Below are 27,276 nucleotides of genomic sequence, written 5' to 3'. Positions count from 1 at the left end.
CTGAACTTTATTGGCATATCTATCTTCTCTCTCTTTTTCAGATGAGAGTCTTGGAGGAGCAGGACCTTTGGCTGTGCCTTATTGCTCAAGTTAAATTGTGAATCGGCAGACAGCTCAACTGTATCCATAAAGCCTGAGCAAATGCAGATCTGGCCAAATTCATTTTCCATCTACAGTAATGGGTTTTGAGCGATGGAGATGAACAATATTTCAATACAACAATATTTTATTGTTCTCTAATTTTAATCTCCACTGTATGTTTCCTCTGAAGCTAGAGCCAGCTTGTAGTTTCGACTGAGCTGTGAGGTGTACAGTTTAGTGATGTGAATTTAAATAACTTCATCTCGGCGAGAGAATATGGAGAGATAGCATCAAGTTAAAGAAACAGAAACTTATTTTGTGCAAGATGAAGTTTCAACATTCATCTCATTTGTGCACATAGTTGCCATAAGGGGGGAAAATAATATAATAAATTTATAGTTAAGTGTAAAACAAAAGAAAAGCATTCTAGCTGACCCTCAAACATGACTGAAATAGGACTTTTGGGCTTATTTTATAGTCTAAATTGATTAACAATTTGTATGTACTGTAGATACTTCATAAAAGGTACAGTATAAGGAGCTATGATCGTCTCTTTTAGTTAGGATGAAACCTAATCTTTGAGAGGGGAGTGATTCCCCGAGTGTTAGAAAGCTGTGCCGCTCATGTCTATATATCAGCAGTAATGGAAGACACACCTAATGCTACAGACATTACATCAGAAGGAACGGCTTTCACAGAAACCACAGACACAGACAAACTCATACCGTAGTTATTCTGTGTGAGCTTGGTTTTCAGTAAATGATTCAGTTAAAGATTTTAAATGAACTAAAGTATTTTGATGAGCCATAGAGATGAGCTTCAAAAGATAGTTCACCCCAAAATGAAATTACTGTCATCAGTGTCGTTCCAAATCTGTATGATTTTCTTTCTTCTGGCGAACACAAAATGAGATGTAAGACAGGTTGTTCACACAGCTGTTTTGCATAAAATTAATGTCAATGGTGATCAAGAAGCATCATTAAAAAAATACCAAAAACGGATATAAATGTTCACCGTCAAATTTCATTGTCAAATCAGGCAAAACAATCAGACAAGTTTGAAACTAGAAAGTCAGTTTCAGTTATTCGAACGATTCATTCAAAAAATGATCTACTGTGTATGGTTCAAAATTCAGATACAATGTCTGATTTGAAAAAATGTTGGGATGCTTAAAGGTGCTGTATTAAAGTTTTTGACTTTTAAAAATACAAAAATATGTTTGCAGATATTTATGAAACATGCTAAGTTAACATACTTATTTATCATATTTTATTTAAATGCGAGTTCAGGGCTGGAATCTCAGTCTTTGTTTTGTGAAACCCGGCCATCTCCAGTTTACCCAGATCGGCATCCCGGGTTGCCAGATTCTGGAAAACACAGCATATTTAATTTGAGTAATTGTCAAGTGCACTCATTCCTGTTGGTGTCGTCAATCTGGCAACCTGCTTGTGCACCAAGTCTGGGGATGATGGGCCGGGTGAAAATATTTTGAATTTGGACAGCAATGCAACCACTCGGTGTCAATCCTACATACAGCACCTTTAAATATGGCAAAACATGAATTTATATATATCAGATTAACATTGTGAGTATTCATATCTTTTGGGAAACACAGATTAAATACACAATAAAACAAATATGGATTTTAGGAAACTTTTTTTTAGGTACTAGGAAATACTATTCCAAAATTACTTGGTTTGGAAAAACTTCTAAGAAAGCCATTCGGTGTACTGAGCATTTCAGAAATGCTGCAGGCATAGCCTGCCCTGCTTCCGTTGAAGTGCAGAGACCCGGGGCAGTTCTGCAGCAGGCATTTCCAGATCACTGGCCCTTTATGCTAATAAACATCAGTCTCCCATAATACACGCTGCAATTCACTGCATGGTCAAGTTCAAAGCAATAAAGGGTTCAAATGAGGATCGGAAAACTCTCACAAACCACTGTAAAGATAACAAATCACCTGTAGAATATGTGATGCTTTGACGTCCTGTTCCATGCGCCAGCTTTACTCTGGTTTTTCTATCGTGTCTTATAACTTTAAGCTGGGGAGCCATGTCCCAAATATTTCAAACGCCCACTTTGTCTGACTCCTGGCCAGTCTGCTCCTCTAAATCCACCGCGCTTGGCCGCCTACCGTTTACTGAATATGCACAAAGCACATGTCTAGCATGGCCAGGATAGTTTACTCATTTTTAAGTCTCATTCGGGCTCAAATGACTGGGCCAGATGGGATTTAATCCCACTATGCGTACAATACATGATACATACACACATAACAAAAGATTGACACACACACAGTGTTACACAGACGTTGACTTTTTACGAAAATATCGTTTCAATTTATTAAATATCCGGCAATGTAACATTCAAGTCAAATCAGTTTTACTCCAAATAAACAATGGTTTCATTTAGTCGATGAAAATAACATTGACGAGAAAGTAACAAATTAACCAAGTATTTAAACATTTTACACATTCATTTAAAAGTGCATTATGAGTAGGCCTACACTATCGAAATAAAAAGTTGTGAATTCTGTTGTTTTTGTTTATTTATATTTTAAATTGTGAATCAGTGTTATTATCATAAGCTAAAACTACAGAGAAGGTGAAGAGTGTGATATATTATGGCCGTGACTCTTCTGATTCAAAGCAAGTTGAAAGGACGGCCCCTGACCCTGACACAGTTGGCCTGTGAATCTGGCACACATCAGAGTGCTACTATTATGCTTTTTTTATGTCAGTTTCCTGTGTTCTTCTACAACTGCCCTCCACATTTACCAGCCGAACACCAGGAGGCCTGTGCTGAAACAGCAAGAACCACGAGGCACAACACTGTAAAAGATGAAAGCCAACCAGCTGACTTCACACAAGCTGCTAAATCAACACCAGAATGCCACAGCGGTGTGTCTCAGTAAGGTCCTGGATGAGGAGTGTCCAAGACTGTATGGTGAACATTAACCCTAATACTGTAGTTACGAGTTTGCTTTCTCTTCTTTGTCTAATGTGGCATAAACTGGAAATACTGTTCAGAATTTAATGGGTTTACACATTCCTGGTCTTAATGCAAACAAGTAATCTTTGCATGTTCTTTTTTTGTTGTTGTTGTTGTTTAAATGTGTTTATGTAATCTTTCATCAAAGCTTGTAAATATCTTTTTTGTCATACGTATTAGTCCAGTTTAACTAGTTTAGTCATTCAGTTTAACTAACATCATTCATCTGTACATCTTAGTGCGTCCAATTCAGCAATTATTATTTAAAAAAGTAAACAATATTCTTATCTCATCCCTTGAAGAGTCTGAAAATGTCCAATAAAAATAAGACTTTTGTTGCATACAAATACCTTTAATGACACTGCCATCTGGTGGTCGAGTGCTGTTGTCTTGTACACTTAAGTAACAATCATAATATAATGTGTTAATAATATACATCTAAAATTATATAAAAATATGTATTAAAATGTTAAATATATTCCATAAATGTTTTAATCAACATTTTTCAAGTATTAAAATAAAAGAAAATAAATGGCCTCTTTGATTAAATCCCAAGATAATTTCACTACTGTTCTTCCAAGGTAATGAGCAATTTACAGTACAGTAATCTGTTAATGTGCCTCACTCAAAGACACAGTGATGAATTTTTAATAATAAGAAATGGCATATTTACTAAAAAGAACAAAAAAAAGAGAAATTATGGTGAGCTTATCTGAATTCCTAAATGAACACTAACACTTTTGGACAGATACCTATATACAAACTCATACAACAAAAGAGCCACAAAGTGAACCTAAAATCAGTGAGGAAGGCCAGAGAATGTTGGGGTTATTTAAGTCCTGCCGATTCCAACAAGAAGTGCTATCAAGAAGGGCAGGTTTCCCAAAATGAACAGGATAAGCAGGATTGTTTCAGGTTTCGTCTAACGAAAAACAAACACATTTTTATTTTAAAAACATGGAAATTACATGATCACATTATATATGTCTTTTGCTAAATTATCTATAGAATGAAATGGAAGCTCATATGTCTTCATCTTAGACTTACCGATCCGAAACTGCAAATCTCAGAATCTAAAATAAAATGAAAAAAGGGTCAAACACACCAGTTATGAATTCTATAATACATTTCCAATAAATATTTCCAGTAATAATTTCAAATATATATAGGCTGAATGCACTGTAAGTTGCACTGTAATACATACATACATACATACATACATACATTTATACATACATACATACATACATACATACATACATACATACATATATATATATATATATATATATATATATATATATATATATATATATAAACTTTATGCGAATGTAGTATTACCTTTTTTCTTGGCGCGCAAGTTAAGATCTTGAAGAATATACATCAGAGCCTCCCAGGTAACAAAACCTCCCATAACTTTCAACATCCATCCATCCTCAACATATTCTTCAAACAGTGCCAGACCGGTGAAAATTGCAGCAACTGAGTCACAGAATAAAAAGAAACACTGTTTTTCTTCTGAGGAAATGTTCGACATGGATGAAGATAATAAAGTTGCTGTCGTACCTGCGAGGCCTTTGATAGCTAAAGCAATGAAGGAATGGGCCCAGCTGAAAACAAATCTCCTGCAAAGAAAACCATCAGATTAAAGTGATGCTTCCCCCTCGTTTTTGCATCTCTTATTTGGTTAGGAGATTTTTTCTCTCACTGTTCATGTTGCGGCTCACATCGGAAAGCAGCAACTATGGGCTGAATAAGACTGAGGATCATCACCAAACAGCCCAGGACAGGATGAGCCCCCTACACACAGATAAAACACTGAATTACAAGAGACACTCCACTTTAAACATCTGAATTTAACAGCATTTAAATGTAAAACCCTTTATATAGTTCTATTATATTATATATTATATTATATATTAAATATTATATTATATATTATATATTCTGTCATTCCTTTTTTAACATTCTATTCATTGTCATTATATTGCTGTTCTTGCTGTCTTTATGCAACTAGCCACCATCGTCTTTGATATATTTGAGCTTACCCCACTCCAATCCTTTTCATAAGCAAACACCAGGATGAATGCAATAGCCGTGGCAATGACTGACAGCACCATCAGAAACACGTGGGCCTTTGGAACAAGACATAAATCATATGTAACTATTTTTAACACATTTACCCAGGTTAAACTTATTGAAGGTCTATATGAACATAACATGATGCTTAAAAATCAAATCATGTGCATTAAAAATGAAAAAAATTTATAACAGATGAAACGCACAATTTGAATGCACATTTGCTACATCCATTGATATTGCTGATATTGTGGTCAGATTAAATTACTCAAAATGATCTGTTTATTTATAGAACAGTTCCTTATTATTGGGCTGTAATCTGATAAATGTTATATTACATGAAAAGGTAGTTAATGACAAATGATGTTCACACACCGTAACTAGCTTCTTATCTTATCTTGTTCAAAGTAATTGCACACATAATTATTACTGCAAATGACCTGATGAGCTAGATAAAACGGCCCATATGGGCAAGACTCTGGCGTTTTCTCTTATTTTGTTTATAGAAAGAAAAAATCCAGCCAAATTCATCTGTGATTTTTAAGCATAAAAGTTGGCACTAACAACACCAATGTCATGGGTTTGATTGCATACATTTAAAAAATGTATACATCGCATGCAATAAAAACATTTGCGTAAATCTTTATGCAATCTGAAACTGGGTTACTAAACCTGACTACAGCATATAAATGAATGGATCAGATGTTATCCTGCAGTCAGTTTGAAAGGTTTGTGCAGTGTGAAAAGTGTAAAAACAGATTGCAACTTACCATAAACCAAAAATCTTTACCACAGCAACCGTGGTCCTTGGCAACTCCCTTTAAATAGCGTGCTATGAGCATCCCTATACTGCTCGTGGTCATCCAGGAGATTAACATAAGGCAGCCTGGAACAGATCAGTATCATTAGGACCACAAGAATGCTGATATGACGCTCTAATGTTGATCTAGATGCAGTCTCTCATGATGCAGTCTCTCACCGTGGGCTTTAAGAATCGCTGGGAATTCTTCAGCATCTGTAATGACCTGGCTTGGAACCTGTAAATTAGCCTTTGTACTACTGACATATCGACTTGTGTGGATCTGGATGTTACCTACAAACGAATGAAGATTCAGTCATCATTTACTCATGCTATTCCAGTTTTTCTTCCAGAAAAATGCTGCTCATGTAATACAATGACTAGAGACAGTCAAGCTTTAAAAAAAACCTCCATATAATTATCGTAAGAGTCCATACTTTCAGTGCACCATATACTGTATATTACATGTCTTCTGAAACCAATCGATAGCTTTCTTGGAGGAGCAATCTAAACTGTCTCGATTACAGATGGTTTAAAAATGAAGCAGACAGATTGTTAACAGGTACACGGAAAATGGATATCTCCCCTGTCCTTGCCTTGTTGCAGGTCTATCCGCTTTTCTATCCGCTTTTTCTTTTTTTTAAACTCTGAAAGCACCATGGAGCAACTATGGTTGTGTTAAACTCGTGCTCTGTAAATAAAATTTGCCTTGCCCTCACTTGTCCTAAGTGTGAAAAGATATGCAAAATATACAAATATCAAAGATGCAAAAGAAAATCAAAGAATTTGTGAGACCAGGAGAATTTTTCTGAGGAACAATGGCCAGTTTAGCTGTTCAGGACAATTGCATATTTTGGTAAAATAACATTTTGCAGTCACTGCAAAGTGTGTGTAAAATTTTGACCACAGCTGTATTACATAATTTAATATTACTATAAGAATAATTGTATTTTATGAATAAAAAAAAAAGGTCACACTTTATTTTAAGGTCCAATTCTCACTATTAACTAACCATTAACTATGACTTTTGCCTCAATTAACTCCTTAATTGCTGCTTATTAATAGTTTATAAGGTAGTTGTTAAGTTTAGGGTATTGGGTAGGATTATGGATGTCATGCATTATATGTACTTTATAAGAACTAATAAACAGCCAATATGTTAATAATAGACATGCTAATAAGCAACTACTTATTAGTGTGAATTGGACCCTATACTAAAGTGTTACCAAAAAAAATTATCAATATGAAATTATACTAAATAACGCTACAACGCGATCCACAGACCTTGACTGGCGGAGGGTCCGGCAGCAATCATGAGGTGGTACTCGCTAGCTGACGTTGCTCTACTTCCCGTGCTAATAGCATTACGAGAAGTAAAAGAACAATTTATATTTCCATTCGTCAACGCTGTTTTGATATCAGTCACATTCACCTGTAAACATATAGAATATGTGTGAGTGATGATATCTAATTACATAACAGATGAAAATGGTGGCACACAAGAGGAATGTACCAGTGAGAGAATAGTTGGAGCTGTTTTTCCTGTAGAAAAAGCATGTTGCACTTGGAGGTTGCCGCTGCTGTCTTTACCACAGATGTAGATGTCATCATTGCCCTAAAATACAAACAAGAAAATGTAAACTTTTTGAAACCATATGAACATAATGTCTCATTGTTCCTGGGAAAACAAAATCATATTTAGGGTTTGCGGATGTTTTTTGTGGAATGCATAATTAGTTATTGCTGACAGAGGAAGGACTCCAGATAACACTCAACACAGGTCAGAAAATGTAGATCTCATGTTACAGGAAAAATGTAATGTGTCCGACGCCCACTTGGATGTTTATAGTGTAGAGTTCTACACAGTTCCCATTTAATGTAGGCTTGTATATTCAATATTTTTCAGACAAAACAAGGAAGAAAAGATATGCTGATATCTCACCATTTCCCGGTCATCTGAAAACCCAATGGCGAGATATCCACTGGCCTGGCCAAACATTTCAATCCTCATTTCTGATTGGGTAGATGTTGTCTGAACTGCCATGAAGTAACAGCCTGTGTTGGCAGCTGGGTCACAGTTGCTGGGCTGAGTGAAGCAGACTTTGGTTTTCCCACAATCAGGATTTGATGAAACCTGAAATCAACAGAGCAATTTCTTGCTGAATATAAAACAACATACAGAGAAATACATAATTCATTTTCCTAGTTTTCATGTTTGTTTAGGTTTAAAATAAAAGCTAGACTTACAGTTGGAGTATTAGGGGTTGCAGAAGAAGTTCCTGTACCATTATATGCCACAGAACTCTTGACACCAACCCAAAAAGTAGAAAAACCTTTTGCAAATGTGGCTCTGAAACAACACCAAATGTTCCATTCCAAATCACACAGAGAAATATAAATAAAAATGAAAAATAAGTATAAGTTTCATTCAACTGATAAATGACACACTTGAGAAATATTAAAAACTATACCTGAATTCTATATCGCCAAGCTGTCCAGATGTAGGGGCTGTCCATTTAGCCTGAATAGAACTTTTTTTATCGTCTGATGTGTGAGAGACTGCTCTATTCTGAATAATATAAATAATAATACAATATGAAAATGGGGGAATTTCTGATCATTTGCCTATGGTTTTTTTATAAGAACAATAAAAACGGCAACATCAATGTAATCCCATACTAGCTTATTAACAAAATGGATATGTAATAATATATAAAAATACAATTATATAAGTAGCCTCAAGTCTAAAATTTATATAAGTAGCCTCAAGTGTAACACTTTATGTAATATGGCATAATATAATATACTAGAATATATTTGTTTGTGTTTCCTCTGCACCAAACACTACAGGTATGTACATAATGTAGAAAAACTCACAGCAACTCCATTGCAGGAAAGGAGCTGCGCATTACTTGTCACAGTAAAAGTGCCGATGGGAGTAGAAGAACCAACTCGTCGTGCTTGTAACATAAACCCTTCAAACTTATCTCCTGATTGGCTGCTTAACGATACTGAGGAAGAAAAAAGTGGAACTTCCTTACATACTGTACATTTCAGATTACTGTCAATAGTGACTCAGCATAATCTGATTATAAATTATAAATCCATGTAGTATAAATACCATAAATGCATTACATTACATTTAGTATCAGTACTTTTTAAATACATTGTAGTATCAGCAGTTACCAATTTCTAAAAGTTAGTTAAACATAGTACACTGCAAAATAAACATATTTTAATGGGAACTTTTTTGTGGTAATTTATTATGTCTCATTTTTTAACATTAATGCATTAGCTAACATTAAGTAACAATATAAGCAATACGCAATACATCTATAAGTTAACAAAATAAAATCTTGTAAACTGTTTCCATTTATTTACTGACTCTAAACTTCTGCATTCTTATCGGTCATACAGGGCATTCAAGTGGTCGGATATTTTTGTAGGGAAAACTGTCTTTCTGCATACTATTCAGTATTCGTTTAATAACACAGTTTTGCATAACAGTTCTATCGTTTTATATTGTAGTACAAGTTTCGTCTACATTCTAGAACTGCAACTTCATGAGGTAAAAATACATGTTATTCCCTAAACAGCTATGAAAGCTGTTTTCAAAGCAAAGTAGTTGCAGAAGCAGCCTAACCTGTGATTTGATCTCCCTCTTTAAAGGTGGTTTTGTCGGTAGTGATGCTGAACGGAGCAGGGGTGCTCTGAGCGCTGTAACCCTCGTGAACAGGCGTCATAGAGTCACACGCTGCGCTGACAAGTCCGTTACCGTAACAGTGCGCGACCCCGACACAGCAAAAGAGAACATACAGAAACATCTGTGGAGATTTACAAACTCACTATAAGTAGCGAAATCAATGAACAGCGACGGGGAAGCAAAGAAGGAAGACACAAAATCTTGTTAAAAAAAAAAAAAAAACCTTTAGAAAGAAATTCGGTGGATGCTCCTGCTACTGCTGTGGGTTTGTTTTTGCTGGTGTGTGCGCGCTCAAGCTGCTCCAGTGTAAATAGTCTTTTAATTTGTGGGCGGGGTTTACCTGAAAAGGTAAATTATGCTGTAATGCATTAGTAGGCTATCACGAGATCCCATGACTCGCAGGTACAATTTTCTTGTTCTTTTTTTACAGTATTGTGTTAGTAGGACCGATTATGATGTTTTTTTTTATAATTTTTTACTTCTGCTAAAACAATGAATACACAAGCTTGTTTTCAGGTACTTTTAATTCAAATTAAAATATGAATAATGATTAATCTTAAGATTTCTAAAGTAACCAAAAAACATAACTAAGTTGTTTTAAGTTTTAAAAGTGTGAAACGCGCATAAAAACAACAGTTACTATAATTAATAAAATATGTAATGGTTTAAAATATTGTCTAAACCGTGTGAAAAATTGTTTAAACTCATTTATCACAATGAAAAATAGTAAATTTCTCCTCTAAATGAATTCCTGTTTATTATCCAGATTGATACATGAATGTACTTGCAACAACTAAAAAGACACATTAAGTGGATCATTATTATTTATTTAATACTGTTCTTTAAAGCAGCTTTGCTGTTTGTTGTTTCCATAAAACATAGCATGAAGTTAGCAACTGATGCTACTGTTATCAAAAAAAAAAAAAAAAACGTCCAATGAGAATTCTAGAACATCTAATTAGAAAAGATGAGAATAAAAATGTACCGAAAAATTATAATTCATTTTCCTTGTAGGGGCAACCCTGGGAATTGAACTCTTATCTTCCCTTTCAATTCTAGCCATACACAAAAGAAAAAGAGAAAAAAATAGTGTTATATGGCAACACTGTACTGTAGTGGGTTAATTACACTGAACATTTGATCAATAATTTGTTTGTGTATGGATTGTCTGTCACTGTCACTCTTAGATCAAAATTTAAAAATAATCTGTGTAAGGCATGAGTGAGACTAAAACAGGTGCGTCATGATACCTGAAATAGTTTGTTGTGTACTGTAGGTTTATGGAGGCAGAACGGAATTTTCTGTTGCCCATGGGTAGACAATGAAGCAACCATGACTTTGCAAAAAAGAAAGACAAAAGCCCCTACTGTGGATCTAGACATGTGTGTCATAGCTGAAAGATTTTGAAATATGAATTTAGAGAATGAGATAGTACCAGTTGTATTTAAAGGTAAGGAATCTATTCTTTGTCTTGAGGAAGCATGATATCTACAGTACTTTAATAATCACAAATGAGCATAAACCTGCTTCTTAACCAACAATCCAAATCTGCTAGTACTAACTAACAAGAGTTAACAATACCGAAAACCTCTTTAAAAGTGAGTTGGCACAATCAAAAAATAAAGTGTTTCCATTTCTTCCAAACACTAAAACATCTCAGAGAGTATTTGTGTCTGCACAAAGCTGTGAAACAATGTAAAACAACGTCCTATGAAGTTCTCAGGAAGGTGGCAAGAAGAATATGAGAGCTTGTCCTTGACATTATCATAAATCATATAGAGCTTCCAGAACAGTGGCGATGGACCAAGCCTGTGTTTCACAACTGAACGGGCAGTACTGTCCATTTTCATTGGTCAGCTCAGGTAAACCCTTCCAAGGTGATCTAGATTAATAGAGAACATATAGATATTAAATGTTATTTATATATATATATATATATATATATATATATATATATATATATATATATATATATATATATATATATATATATATGTATGTGTGTGTGTGTGTGTGTGTGTGTGTGTGTGTGTGTGTGCAAATGACTCAAACACTGAATTTTTAAACTCAATCTTCTCTAGATTAAAATCATTTCACTCTTTTAAAAGAAAGTTTTTGTGTTAGTCTGAGCTCTGTAATACCTTTCTCGTAAGAAGTATCCAACTAGCCACAACCATTCCTGTAAATGAATGATGAAATGTGCATAATTAAAACAAAATTAAATCTCTGACATCCAAAACAATTCATACTTTTTGAAAGGATAGTTTACCCCAAAATGAAAATTGTAATTTACTTCCAAATCCGTTCACTTCTGGAATATGCAAAAAAATATAATATGGAAGTCAATGGGGACCAGAAACCATTGGGTTACCCACATTCTTCAAAATATCTTCTATTGCATTCAGCAGAAGAAAGAAATTCATAAAGGTTTGGAACAACGTGAGGGTGAGTAAATGAAGAGAGAATTTTCATTTTTTGGGCAAACTATCCCTTTAATGTTTGAGAACATACAGGTCCTTGGTGATAGTTGAATCCTTTTGCACAGCTGTAGTTGTCATTATCCAGGGAGTTGTCATAAATGCCACAGTAAACTAGATCACTGTTAAACAAATACAGACACACCAACATCAGAGATTTCTACATACAAATGACTTCACGTTGCAAAAATGTTCTTGTTCTAGACTAAAAGCACTTATCGAACCATGTCCAGTCAGTCAGCCAGCCAAAAGAGCACACTTTTAACTCAAGTACCATCTTAACAAACAGGCAGACAGCAGGTGTTGTTTTCCACTCACTCTGGATCCAGCGTTTTCATTCCCAGAGGACCGAGCTATTTATTTTCTACAATCTCTAAAGCCTTCCACTCTCTCTGCACTGTAAACAGCTCTGGTGCCTGGTAAAAGAAAAGACTGCATAAAAGATCAGCCAAAAAACCCTCAGAAATAATCTTTTATAAGCACTTGGACTCACTGTAAGGACGAAAGAACCTGAGATACTTTGATCTCCTGAGAAACAGACAATACAAACATACACGGGCATCTTCGAGACACCCCACAGAGTGGAGGAGCAGGAGACCTCCTCCCCTTCTGGCCATTTGTTTCATTTTAAATCCCTTCACCCATTCTTCCTTCTACTTAGTCTGCTCAAAATGATTACATGAAAATGTCAATGCAAGTGAACTAACACTCATGTCTAGTATCATTGGAAATGTCTCAGTGCAACTGGTATAATGGTCTCACTCTCACAAAAGTAGATTAGAAGATAATACAGATCTGAAGAGTCAAGAGATATCTTGATTACTGTGATGGGAGTGCCCTTTCCTAGGGTCCTCCATGTAAATTACCCCCTGTTCCCATTGAGTTGTAAAACCACCCAGGCTTGGAACCTGAGTTAATGCAAATTACAATTGTTAGTTCCTGTCTCCATCTCGGGGGATGCTTGTCTTGGTCTGAGGTATTTAAACGATTGCAGCAAGAGGATCAGGGCGACTTCTGTAGCCAGAAAGCCCGTAGTGTGTTGTGTGTCTCTTCACTTCATACTATGTATTTTCTAAGGTCAGGTATGCATATTTTACTTTTAGATTCATCTTTGAGAATTTAATGTTTTGTATTGATATGATTTGATGTGTTTCAATTGGATATGTAATTGGCAAAATACATATCTACCTGACTGTAAATAAATTGTTACATTTTGATTCTTTTCTGTCTTACTCCGTAATTATTGACTAGTAGATTACGTTGAATCCTTGTTAGCAACACGAGCACCCGAATGAACGAGTTAATATAAAAATAGAGTTAACTAGAATAATCAAATGTCAGAAGAATATTAATTAAAAAGGCATACAACCAATTTGCATTTCAACCTAAATTCAAGATCATAAGAAAATGGAGTCAGATTAAATCACCACCACCATGGCGATGGTGAAGTTAGGCCTGAGCTGGTAGTCACACCAGGGGCTAGAGGCCCCGTAGCTGTCTTTGTAAATGCATTTCTTGTGAACCAGTTCTGGATGTTGCTCATTTGGGTCTGCAGGGTCATCTGACACGTAGAAAAACCTTTCAAAATTCTCCTGGATCCTTTGATTCCACTCTTTATAGGATACCGACTGTTCAGTTCCTGGAAAAATGACACTGTAATGGTCATGATATCTTTAGAATATAAAATGATAAGCATGCTGTCAACTGATTATACTGTATCATTACAGTAAATCGTGATACTACTGAAGGTGTGTCTTTTCAACAGGACAGGAATGACTAGATTCAAAAGTGAGTCGCTGTGTCAACATTCATCTGCACACCACAACAATGTTGCTCTGGTAGTAGTTTGAACCTTTTTTTGGAGTAAAATAAAAAGTAAATAGAGTAAAATAAAATTAATTACTGGTATATTATTTTGTTTTTATTTAATAAAAGATTTTATTACTTATTTTGAAATAAGATAAAAAAAAATAATATAAAAAAATTGTTGGCACCTTATTTTGTAAAAATTAACAAAATAAAATAGAAATTATTAATAGTAAATCATATTAAATATTAATAAAAAAAACGTTTGCACCTTTCTTGTAATAAAATAAAATGTTAAATTACTGGCACCTTATTTCGTATCAAACAAGCACTGACAGTGTCATTGAGAATGTGAACATGTTGAAGAGGATGTACCATCTCTGTGTATTGTGACAGAGGAGTATGGGAAATATCCATTCTCATTCATCGCCATCAGCCAGCGCACCGCTGACTTACAGAGACCCACAATCTCTACCGCAGAGCCATCCCTGTTCAATTTCTCATGAATGCAATTATCTAATCAACCAATCACATGGCAGTTGTTTCAATGCATTTAGGGGTGTGGTTGTGGTCAAGACAATCTCCTGAACTCCAAACTGAATGTCAGAATGGGAAAGAAAGGTGATTTAAGCAATTTTGAGCGTGGCATGGTTGTTGGTGCCAGACGGGTCGGTCTGAGTATTTCAACAATCTGCTCAGTTACTGGGATTTATACGCACAACCATTTCTAGGGTTTACAGAGAATGGTGTGAAAAGGGAAAAACATCCAGTATGCCGCAGTCCTGTGGACGAAAATGCCTTGTTGATGCTTGAAGTCAGAGGAGAATGGGCCGACTGATTCAAGCTGATAGAAGAGCAACTTTGACCGAAATAACCACTCGTTACAACCGAGGTATGCAGCAAAGCATTTCTGAAGCCACAACATGCAAAATCTTGAGAGGATGTACCATCTCTGTGTATTGTGACAGAGGAGTATGGGAAATATCCATTTTCATTCATCGTCATCAGCCAGCGCACCGCTGACTTACAGAAACCCACAATCTCCACCGCAGAGCCATCCCTGCACATAAACACAACACCATCATCCACTTGATGTATGGAGCACTGGTTTATCCTTGCTCAAAGCTATTCCGTCTCAGTGTTTCACACTGAAAGCATTCTTTTGTGCTAAATATAGTGGAGCATTATTATATGGGTTTAGCATTACAGGTATGTAAGGAGGTGGTTAAAGTACCTGGGTGTGGCTGCAACACCTCTATTATGAGCTTTGTCGCTCTCTCCCATTTTAACCATCCATGTCCCACAGTTGAAGTGTTTTCCACCGTAAACAAATCCTGTCTAGGTATTTCCTTTGGCCTCCATGTTAAAGCCTATGGTACAGGACAATATATATACATACATACGTATGTATGTATATATATTTACATACATACATACATACATACCTTCACATAAATATTATTAGGAACACCTCTTCAATTTCTCATTTATGCAATTATCTAATCAATCAATCACATGGCAGTTGCTTCAATGCATTTAGGGGTGTGGTCCTGGTCAAGACAATCTCCTGAACTCCAAACTGAATGTCAGAATGGGAAAGAAAGGTGATTTAAGCAATTTTGAGCGTGGCATGGTTGTTGGTGCCAGACAGTCAGTCTGAATATTTCACAATCTGCTCAGTTACTGGGATTTTCATGCACAACCATTTCTAGGGTTTACAAAGAATGGTGTGAAAAGGGAAAAACATCCAGTATGCAGCAGTCTTGTGGCCGAAAATGCCTTGTTGATGCTTGAAGTCAGAGGAGAATGGGCCGACTGATTCAAGCTGATAGAAGAGCAACTTTGACTGAAATAACCACTCGTTACATACGAGGTATTCAGCAAAGCATTTGTGAAGCCACAACACGCACAACCTTGAGGCGGATGGGCTACAATAGCAGAAGACCCCACCGGGTACCAATCATCTCCACTACAAATAGGAAAAAGAGGCTACAATTTGCACGAGCTCAACAAAATTGGAAAGCTCAAGAATGGAAAAAAGTTGCCTGGTCTGATGAGTCTGGATTTCTGTTGAGACATTCAGATGGTAGGTTCAGAATTTGGCGTAAACAGAATGAAAACATGGATCCATCATACCTTGTTACCACTGTGCAGGCTGGTGGTGGTGGTGTAATGGTGTGGGGGATGTTTTCCTGGCACACTTTAGGCCCCTTAGTGCCAATTGGGTATCGTTTAAGTGCCACGGCCTATCTGAGCATTGTTTCTGACCATGTCCATCCCTTTATGACCACCATGTACCCATACTATTTTGATGGCTACTTCCAGCAGGATAATGCACCATGTCACAAAGCTCGAATCATTTCAAATTGGTTTCTTGAACATGACAATGAGTTCACTGTACTAAAATGGCCCCCACAGTCACCAGATCTCAACCCAATAGAGCATCTTTGGGATGTGGTGGAACAGGAGCTTCGTGCCCTGGATGTGCATCCCACAAATCTCCATCAGCTGCAAGATGCTATCCTTTCAATATGGGCCAACATTTCTAAAGAATGCTTTCAGCACCTTGTTGAACGCATATGCCAATGGTTCGATGTGCAACATTATGTCTAAAATAACACAATATTAACTTCTGAGTATCCCATTTGCACTGTGATATTGCACTTCTACATCTCATGTGATATTTCTTAACTATGTGATGTAAATATTAGACACAATCTGTGTGTGTGTGTGTGTGTGTGTGTGTGTGTGTGTGTGTGTGTGCGTGTGTGTGTATCCTTTATAATATTATTAAATATGTAGAGATTTACACAGTAAGTGTTATATTCTTAATTTTACCTTATTATTATACCTTTATTAAAAAAAAAATACTTTTGTAAAATGGTTGTTTGTTTATACAAGACATTAATGTAAATTAAAGTTACAAAGCTGTATGAAAGGTGAGTTTCTGTAGAATATACATAAAAAAAATCTATATTCAATATCAATATTTTTCAAATATGTTGGATGTTAAATGGAAGTTTGGTAAATTAAGTAAAAAGTAGGGCAGGACATTACTAAGTAGGGAAGGACACTACTAAGTATCAGAATCAGAATCAGAATGAGCTTTGTTGCCAGGTATGTTCACACATACGAGGAATTAGTTTTTCGTGACAGAAGCTCTGCAGTGCAACATAATGACAGTGACAGAACAAAACACAAAATGGAATCATTTTTTTTTTTTTTAAATACAAATAGGTAGGTAAGGAAAAGTATCATACGCTGTCAGAGATTGTTTCCATTCTTCTTACCACTGTCCCCAGGGGCTGTGCCTCAGAGTCATCAGTGGGATACATACGTGACACAGGGCACATAAGAACATCTGTACCGTTGGGCACGATATTACAGTAGTCCTGGATTATGACTTCAGAGTCATTGGTATGCATTCTTAAATTAGATGCTCACCTGGCCTCCAGGTACCACCCTGTTAAAAGCATGAGGCCACGCAGTGCAATGAAAGTGTCTCGCCCCCAACAGCGGAAGATTCCAGTGAAGAAATGTGGCAGATCTGCATAGTTGATAATATTTTATTATAAAACAAGTCCAACATTAAAAGGTATGTAATATGTAGAAGTGTATGGATTGGTACCTCAATGTAAAAATTGATAGCCTGAATGCACTGTCGCTTAAGATAAAAGCACCTGCTAAATGCATAAATGTAATTTAATTTAATAATTATTATTTTAATTACACTGGAACTTAAGCATTAGAAAGCATGTCAATATGGTTGTATAAGCATAATTGTATAGGTACGGCAACACTTTTAAACAGTATACACCTGGGGCCCTGTCTAGTATCAAACATGTGGTTCTTTTTCTTTTTTCCTTAAAAATAAATTGTTAATAATTGCATCAAAATAACATGGCACCGAATAGCGTGGAATATGTTTAAGGTATGTAAAAACAGCACTGAACCACTTTCCAACCTATGAAAAATGTAGAAAATGTATTTAGTATGCCACATCAAAACAGTTTTACATTTTATTGCTAAGGTAATCTCAGTGATTAAAAAAGGCCCAACTTTTTTTACTTAATTTATTTTCCCAAACATTTCTAAAAAAAAAAAATTCCTTTCCTACCTCCCGCAGAGCTCCACCTTTATTCATCAGGCGAGAGCTCACGTAATCGATCATCCAATCACCTTGTCTGAGATTATCACAGAATGGATGTCCAAGGTCATTCTTGGGCCGAATCTCAGACAAAACTGACACAAACCTATTAGTAATGAAATTATGAGGTTTACACAGTCACATAACTACAGTGACCTGAAACCAATCCTGTGACATGTGTATTTTTTTTGTACCTTGTAGGCCTCCATACTTCAGCGGCATCTAGTATGGAATGAATAACAGAATTGTATTTGAACATGATTAAGGTAAAAATTACTCACAAGTCTTTCAGGATGCCAGGGACATTGATGTCAGTCAGACTGCCGGATTTCAGTTACATGTTGACATTAATGAATTAGTGTTCATTTAAAGAAACAGTTCACCCAAAAACTCAAATGCTGTTATTTTTCCATGGAACACACAAAAAAATCTTCCCCATCTCTCAAGCTCCAAAAAGACAAAGGAGAACTATAATTGTGCTTTTCAATGGAATTACATTTGGTTTAATATAAATGAACGTAACTTTATAAAACTGAACGTAACTTTTTCAGAAACCATCAAAAATATGCCATTACAACAGAAGGAAAATTATTTTTTTTATTTAACAGGCTCTTCAAATATGCTTCATTCTTTGTTAATGTTTTTCAAAGATTCGTTTTCACTAATCGTGGATTCTGAATGTATTGCCACAGATTTTGCTTATGCTTCACAGTTTTTCGTTTGGTGTTTTGACACAAACTTCTCGTGGGGGCGGGCTTAACAGTGATCTACTCTGATTGGATAGTGAGCTTTTGATGGACAGGTGCTCTCTGACCAGGAAGTACAGACGCAACTCAGTGGCACGCATATTGGAAAGCTCTCTCAGTGATTAGATCTGGTCTCTACCGCAAATAATTATTTTTCACACACACAGTAAAGAAGTTTATACAAAGATTTAAATCTGACATTGATCTTGCATGCTCCTTTTGTTCGAGTTCTGAAGAAACTGTACACTTATTTTGGTCATATCACTACACTCAGAAATTTTGGGATGATATTGGTGTGTTTGTCAAGTGTAAGATTTTGCCAGGATTCTCAGTACATATGAAAAACATTATATTTGGGTATTATGACTCCAACCCCACAAACAAAAATATCAGTTTTCTTATTAATTTACATTTCTTCCTAAACAAATTTCACATTCACGAATGAAAATTCTCCAACTGTAAACCTGTCTTCTCTGTTTTCCTGATCTCCTTGTTTAATTTTGTTTAGATTTTAGCCCTCTTTTATTTAGTTCTATTTTATTCTTTATTGTTTTTTTGTGGTTGATATTATGTTATTCTTTTATTATGCGTATTTAGTTCTCTGCATTAATAAAAAAAGAAAAAAATACGTCATGGCTTGTATTACTAAATATGTAAATAATATTTGACCTTCGATCATTTCAGTCTGTAAAGAAACGGAGCAGCGTCATCTTCCTCCTCCGCTTGTCCTTCAAGGCATCTTGAAGTAAGCTTGTGTTACTGAAGTAACCAATAATATCGATACAAGTTTTTCATGTTACAGTGTGCAACAGTTTGTTGCGGGTTATTATTTTCATTCAGTTACACAAGCTTACTTCAAGCTTATTTCAAGCTTCAACCTACTTCAAGTTTCTGAAAAAGTTACGTTCAGTTTTATAAAGTTTCGTTCATTTTTATTGAAGCAAATGTAATTCCATACGGAATGCAGCACAGAATGGCATGGCACAGCTCGCCTTTGGGGGGGGTTTCCACTGTGTACAGTACCTGGTACTTTTTTCAGTAACACCTCAGCTGAGATTCCAAGCAAGCCATACCATTACAAAAATGTGACTTGTAAACCCTGCTCATCACTGATTTGCTGGAAAGAATCGTCTCTACCTGCATAGTGACCCGCTAGATCAAATCAGTACAGCCAGGGAAGTAAATGCAACTAAATGCAACTTTTTTTGAACGAACACAACTGTTTCGAACGCGTACACCTTTTTTTAAACAACAAAATAATGACCATAATTTTGAGGTCTGTTGAGGAATTACACTTCCTTTGACATGCATGTAACGCTGCCCACTCAAAAGTGGTACTATACTGCAGTGGAAATGCAAACTGAGCCGATCCACGCCGTTCCATGCCGTGGAAAAATCACCTTAAAAGCACCATCAAAATTTTCTATACGATTAGTGCTCTTGTTGTTTCTGGAGCTGGAAATAGAAAGTGGAATGGAAAAAAATGTGGAAGTTTCTTTAAAATATGTTGTGCATTTTTCCTTTTATGCATATTATATTTTTGTTGGTTTCCTTATGGTTAAACAACTTGCTAGCTTCTGTGGCTGTTATCCTTACAGCAAGAAAGGTTACGAAATATTTTTGGGCATGTTTCTCAAAGGACTGACTTATTTACTTTAGTAATGATTTACTTTAAAAAACTATAACTATTTAAAGTATATATATTTTTTTAAACTTTAAGCCATGATTGATTAAAAATTATAGTGAAATCTATTATATAAGACTGCAATAAACAGGATTGATAAATTTTTTGTGTGTGTTTGATTAATTACACTACAGGCTCTGAGCTTTTCAAAAAAAAAATCTTCTCAACAAACTCACTGCGGCCCTCTGTGGTGGCATCTCCCTGTTTTACAATTTCACTGTCCTTTAACTGAAAAAAACACATGTACTCAGGCCTAGATCAGAAGGGACATGCTTTGCACACAAGTGCAGTAGTCAAGAAACTATACACTTACACGAAGCTCCCCATAAAAAGAATAGAGCATGCCAACAAAAAACCCACAATACCCACAGAACAGGTTCTCTGTTAGTTAGTCTATTCTCTGTCCGATGACAGCAATAAGCCCTCCCCTTCATGTCCCAGCGCAGCTGCTAGCGTCACTAGTGTCACGTAATCTGGATGTGTTCACGGATCTCAACCGTGTAGTTCAGCATGCCGTTAATAAACATTTCATCTTTCACGTATGACTCAGCTTTTCTCTCCACTGTATGCGCTTCTAAAATCACTTCCTCGATTTTACCTACGCAATGAGACAGCAGATAAGTAAAAACTTGTCTTGCTGGTTTATAAGTACCACTGATTCATGAGAAATCATACTTCAGTGACATCTGAAGTAAAAATGAAATGTCAAACTACATGATGTGCCATGAATAAATTAAGACAGATGAGTTTGATTTCAATAAAATAACTGGAAAGCAAATGGCATTTAGCACTAAAAGCATTTGCATTTGTACCTGGGATGTACATGGGAGCTAGATGCTCTCTGTATTGGTGTGTTTCTGGGTTTTTAAAGGCTGTACAAGACACAGTCACAACAGACTGATGTGTGCTGGGACAATGCCTGGTCACAGCCACTGTGTCTTCATCCAACTGATCCACATAAACCTGTGACATGCATGAGTAACAGATATAAAGACACAGACAGTGATGTATACTATAATGGGTCATAACACCCTAGTAAACAACTCAAAAAGCACATGTCTGAATACAGAAATAAATTATTTACTATATATATGTACTATATATTATTTATTATATATCTGTTATGAGTAAACATGATCCTGACCTGGGTGAAGCCCTTCTCTGACAGATATTTGTGGAGTTTGTTGAGGGCAATTTTTCCTGCTATTATTACAGTCCAGAGGTTCACCTCCCCAACAGAAGAGGGCAGTGCATCAGGATTCCACTTAGGGTACAGACTACTGGTCTTTTACTACTGAAATCTGATGTAAAGAAAAAACAAGTTTGGTTGATTTTGTAGTCAGATTATGTTGGTAGAAAATGTGCCAACACCATACTGTGGGCAAAATGCATTTTTGCACACACATTTTGCAACTTTTTTAACACAATTTTGTTAACTTCTAAAATAAAAAAAACATGGGGGAGGAGCCTTTTCATACAATGCGCTTAAGTTATGTATCTGATTACCTGCATCGATTAGGAATGCTGTTTCGTTGGATTGTTTTAAAGGGTTATTTCTGCTAAAATTTAAAATTAAACGGATAGTTCCCTTTCAAATTACATTTTGGTATGCTTTAGCTTACCTCAAGGACATCCAAGATGCAGGTTTCTTTGTTTCCACAGTATTTCCCATTTTGATATTTTTAGGTCAAACCGTTCTTGTCTGTGACTCACATAATGGAGGTCTATGGTCACCACCTAAAAGAGCATGCACAGAGAAGTCCAAGTTAAACAGTTCCCCATCGTAAGTACACATTGATGACCTAAGACACAAAACGAGCTGTTTGTGTAAGAAAATGAACAGTATTTATATCGTTTTTACCTCTTGTACACAACCACGTCCAACTTATCTGAGTGTGCGAGTGCTTCCTGATGTAGTCTGCGCAAGCGCGGAAAGTGCCGGAAGTGATCTCGTGCCCAAGAACGTCTCTCATTGTTTACTGTTTACCACACGATACACCACCAATCAGCACTGTCTAAAATATAATGTAGTAATTGTAATTAATTAATTTGTTTATAATGTACCCTATAATCGTTGCGATTATAATAAAAATACAACACATTACTCACTCTATTGACAGTGTGCCATTGGGTCCCTCTGGCATTGGACGTTGCCTCCGGTTTATACGTGGCAAACTAAATACAATGTGCAAAACGCTGCGTCTCAACCGCGGAGAAAACTCAGGAACTTCAGTCAGGCAGGTGTGTGTTGCGATACTGTCAATGTCCTCATCGTCATCTTGTAGCTGTTCCATTCGTGACAACATATGGAGAGCATGTTCTTCTGTTGGCATCTCACAACACTTGCTACTAAAACACCACCAATTTTGAAGAGATCTCTGTCTCTCTGAGGCTTGAAGACGTGCTGCTGCAGCGGATCGCTCCTGAGTACTTGATCTGTGTATTCTGGTTCAAATAAATATGGTTGTGAAAAAAATTCAACGTTGTCTATGGATATATTGAAATCATCTTTGGAAAAACAGCAATATTGTGAAATATTACTACATTTATTTATTTATTTTTTTTAATACATCTTAAAATGTCATTTATTCCTGTGATGGCACAGTTGAATTTTCAGCAACATTACTCTAGTCTTTAGTGTTACATGATCATTCAGAACTCACTCTGCTGATTTTGTGCATAGGATACATTTATTGTTATGTTCATTGTGGAAAACGTCTCAGGTTATGACTGTAACCCTTGTTCCCCGAGAAAGGGAACAAGAACTGCATCGAATGGCTGGATTGGGGCCCCTGAAAGGAGGGCTCTAGAGGATGTCATGCCTCTGGTAGACTGAGCCCTCACAGCCAGAGGTAAAGGCAACGTCTGTACCATGGCATCCCAGTGGGGCTGGATGTGTGGGAGAACCACAGTTGACAGCGAGTCGACTCTCTCGACGCGAAAAGATCCACTTCCACTGGGCTGAATCACTGACATATTGACTCCACCACCTCGGATGGAGTCTCCATTCCCCGGTCCTCAGCCCCTGCCTTGACAGGATGTCTGCTCCCTGATTCTGATTCCCTGGGATGTATGTTGCTCTGGGAGACAACAATTTCCCCATGGACCACATGAGGATCTGATGCGCCAGTCTGATGCATCATCTAATATGGTTTATATAGGCCACCACCGACATATTGTCCATTCTCACGAGGAAATGATGACCCTTGAGATCCTGCAGAAAGCTCCTCAGAGCTTGGAACACCGCCAACATTTCCAGGCAGTTTATATGACAGGAGGAATGATGGTCCTGCCATAGACCTCTCGTTAAGTGTCCGTCCATGACCACGCCCCAGCTCGTGAGGGAGGTGTCTGGGACAGATACCAAGTTCTCTTCCACACAGATAGGAAACGAAGGCATCTGCGTGTAACCCTGATCATTTTTCCCCTCGGGGAGAACCCCTTGGTTTTTAACCACCACTGCAAGGGCCTCATGTGCAGGAGACCGAATGGAATGATATTGGATGCTGCTGTCATGAGATCTAACACTCTCTGAAAATGTTTTACAGTGATGGCCTGGCCTAACTTTATCCTGGTCACCATGGCTAGGATGGATTCAATCGGTGCAGGAGACAACTTTGCCCGCATAGTGACCGAATCCCACACCTCTCCCAGGAATGTGGTTCTCTGGGCTGGTGCCAAAACGCTCTTTTCCGTGTTGAATTTCAACCCCAGGTTCTGGATGTGGGCAAGGACAACATCTCGATGCCGAACTGCCAGCTCTTGTGACTGCCAGCCTGTGGGGCGGACAGTGCAGGGTGCATTCGCTGGAGACCGATGCGTCCTGAAGCGCACTTAACGGCAGGAAGTCGCCATTGATCTCCTGCGGGCTCCGCAGAGGAGGGGACCTTGATCAATCCCCCATGTGTGGGGCTGCCCGCAGAGGACCTAGGCTGGCTAGGACCTCTTTGTTGAAGCCTTCTTCGCCTGCAGGACGGCCCTCATGTCGTATAAGCCCTGCCCACTAACTTAGTTGTATCACGGCACAGTTTAGTGGGAAGCACTGGGGTTTTTAGGGATGATGCAGACTCGGGGGCTAAATAGATGGCAAGTGGCTGTTCCACCCGAGGCATCATCCCACAAATGTTCTCTCGCACATTGCACACACCTCATGAAACTGCTTGTGCTCGCCATGCTTATAGTGACTGTTTAGACAATTCAACACAAAATAAGACAAACAGAAATATATTTCTGTTGTGTGCCGGCGTCCTTTTTATAGCTTCCGCTTATGCCGTTACACATTACGTCATGACGCAAAACCAATCAGGATTGGCTTAGTTTCATTCATACTTTAGAGGCGCTACTCTGAGGGGCATCCCCCAAAGTGTCATTCGACGCAGTTTTAGTTCCCTCGAAGGGGAACAGTTCTTCTGCTTAATATTTTTTTGTGGAAACTAATACTTTTTCCAGAATTCTTTGATGAATAGAAAGTTTAAAAGGACAGAAACTGAATGCATCTTTGCTGTATAAAAGTATTGATTATTAAAACTGACCCCAAACTCTTTTATGGTCAGGTATGATAAAAAAGCAAAAAAGGGCTCCCTTCAAAGAAAGTCAACAAAAACAGGATGTGCAACATCCTGTCTATTAAGATATTTCCAATTGATTATGACTTATAATATGCACTGCAATGATTAAATATATTCTTTGTCATCGGGGCTGCCTGATTATGACAAAAAAATCATCAATTGTCAATTATTCCATTGAAATTGTAATTGTGATTATTAACTACAATTATCACAATTTACATTGAATAATGTTTATACCATTGTTTAATGCATTTTACAGCATGAACTGTCACTTCTTCTACCGTCTTTTTCGGACTATAAGTTGCACCTGAGCATAATTTGCATCAGTCCAAAAATACGTCATGATGAGGGAAAAAAACATATATAAGTTGCACTGTTGGCATTTATTTAGAACCAAGAGAAAACATTACCGTTACCAGCCGCGAGAGGGCGCTCTATGCTGCACAGTGTAGACTACAGGAGCACTGAGCAGCATAGAGCGCCCTCTCGCGGCTGGTAACGGTAATGTTTTCTATTGGTTCATTTCTCTTGGGTCATTTCTCTCGGTTCATGTCAAATTAATTTTGATAAATAAGTCGCAGGACCAGCCAAACTATGAAAAAAAGTGTGACTTATAGTCCGGAAAATATGGTAATCAAAATTTGAGTTTATAATCCATAGCAACACTCCCTCTAGTGAAAAAGTCCATAGTAGGCTAATCATAATCCAATTTTGGACAATTATCTCTTGTAAACCGTGTTTAATCTGCGCATGTTTCTCTCTTGATTTAGACTAAATGTCTTCAAAAAGAAACTATGAAACAACAAACCAAATGAAAACAAAGAAGCATATAGCAAAGCAAAATGACGTACAGTACGCTGTAATTCTGATCAGATAAGTCAAACTTTCACAAAATAGATTTGTCAGCAAACCAGTGAATCAAACAAGGTCTTTATTTTAAAAACTAAAAGCTAACTCTATTTAATTTTTGTAAATGCTTCTAGGCATCAGCTCACTCTGGTCCTTGGGTTGTGTTTAGCCAGCTCCAGCACTGGCTGAAAGGACATGGCTTTCATTAAATAAACATATTATTATTATTACTGTCATTGGTAACAGAAATAGTAATTCAACTGCATGACCCAGCAGCTAGCAGGGAACATTCTCTGGATGACACTAACATTCTGCCAAAGTTATGACAAAACAATCTTCCTGTAATGTTTATAGAACATTCGCATAAAGTTATCTGGTCTTTTATAACGTTCTCAAAAGGTCAGCACAAAAACGTTATCTATACATTGCTCATGGAATATTTGTAAAATTGTTTGGATGTTCATCTAACATTTTGTGCATGTTACATATTGTTTCAGAATGGTCTGAGAACTTTTTCAAAGCAACGTTCCTGTAATGTTTGCAGAATAATAAAATGGAATGTTCAGTCGGCATAATTTTTTTTTAGAATTTTGAATTATCTTTTTAAAAGCCCTGTTCCTTTTTATGGAAATGACTGATTGAGCCTTTTAAGATTTATATCTCTTTCCATATTGTTACTGCATTGCTCATATTAACCGACAGAGGGAGAATTTAGCACACAGATAAATAACGGTATAGCATTTCTTGCATAACATTAACTTTCTTTTGCAAAATATTGGATTTATATGTACGTAAAAGACAGCAAGTCCGCCTTTTTATATATATACATATAACATATGTTTCTAAATTTGCTTTTAACCCTCCAGTTATTGAGTGTAACGTCCAGACTTATTGTAAACAGAACTTCTCTTACCTGTGACATCTGAGGTCTCAGGTTGATCTCCCTCAGGTTGATGGACTGGGGTCTCAGGTTGTTGAGGAGCTGGCACAGGAGGACCCCATCCCTCAGGGTCTGCGCCAGGTCGAACACCTGAGCGGACTCCCATGTCACCCGATGGTTCGGTGGCAAAACCTTACAATCTAATGACCGGATGGTGTTTCTCAGAGTCGGTGCACCAGCGGAGAGTGACTGATCGGTGTGCTGCTGCTCTCCTCATTCGCTTTTTTACCTCTTATGTTCGCTCACCCCTCCTCTCTCTCTCTCTCTGTCTCTCTCTGTCTTCCTGCTAGATGATTTTGATGAACCATAGAGATAAGCTTCAAAAGATAGTTCACCCCAAAATGAAATTTGTGTGATCGGTGTCGTTCCAAATCTATATTTTTTTCTTTCTTCTGGTGAACACAAA

General features: G+C 37.0%; 1 protein-coding gene and 1 pseudogene across 2 annotated transcripts; both read right to left on the bottom strand.

Moving 5' to 3' along the window:
* Window positions 1–3,408: 3,408 nt before the first annotated feature.
* Window positions 3,409–10,012, bottom strand: LOC113093823 (putative ferric-chelate reductase 1). 2 transcript variants are annotated; one of them, XM_026259390.1, is made up of 16 exons: window positions 9,877–10,012; window positions 9,594–9,774; window positions 8,828–8,961; window positions 8,422–8,519; window positions 8,198–8,300; window positions 7,893–8,084; window positions 7,464–7,565; window positions 7,235–7,382; window positions 6,131–6,244; window positions 5,922–6,037; window positions 5,121–5,207; window positions 4,781–4,872; window positions 4,639–4,697; window positions 4,414–4,554; window positions 4,120–4,145; window positions 3,883–3,994 (listed from the first exon to the last, which is right to left on the bottom strand). In XM_026259390.1, the coding sequence occupies exons 2-16, from the start codon at window positions 9,772–9,774 to the stop codon at window positions 3,905–3,907; spliced, it is 1,683 nt and encodes a 560-aa protein (XP_026115175.1). In that variant the 5' UTR covers window positions 9,877–10,012; the 3' UTR covers window positions 3,883–3,904. The 2 variants fall into 2 exon arrangements, with proteins under 2 accessions (XP_026115174.1, XP_026115175.1); XM_026259389.1 differs by lacking the exon at window positions 9,877–10,012 and having other exon boundaries at window positions 3,409–3,994; window positions 9,594–9,865.
* Window positions 10,013–11,292: 1,280 nt separating this feature from the next.
* Window positions 11,293–26,976, bottom strand: LOC113093835 (glycogen debranching enzyme-like; annotated as a pseudogene).
* Between the last annotated feature and the right edge of the window lie 300 nt (window positions 26,977–27,276).

Source organism: Carassius auratus, unplaced genomic scaffold (assembly GCF_003368295.1).
Source record: "Carassius auratus strain Wakin unplaced genomic scaffold, ASM336829v1 scaf_tig00215163, whole genome shotgun sequence".
Lineage (NCBI taxonomy): Eukaryota > Metazoa > Chordata > Actinopteri > Cypriniformes > Cyprinidae > Carassius > Carassius auratus.
The sequence above is the reverse complement of the archived record's forward strand: the minus strand, read 5'-3'. Positions and strand labels throughout refer to the sequence as shown.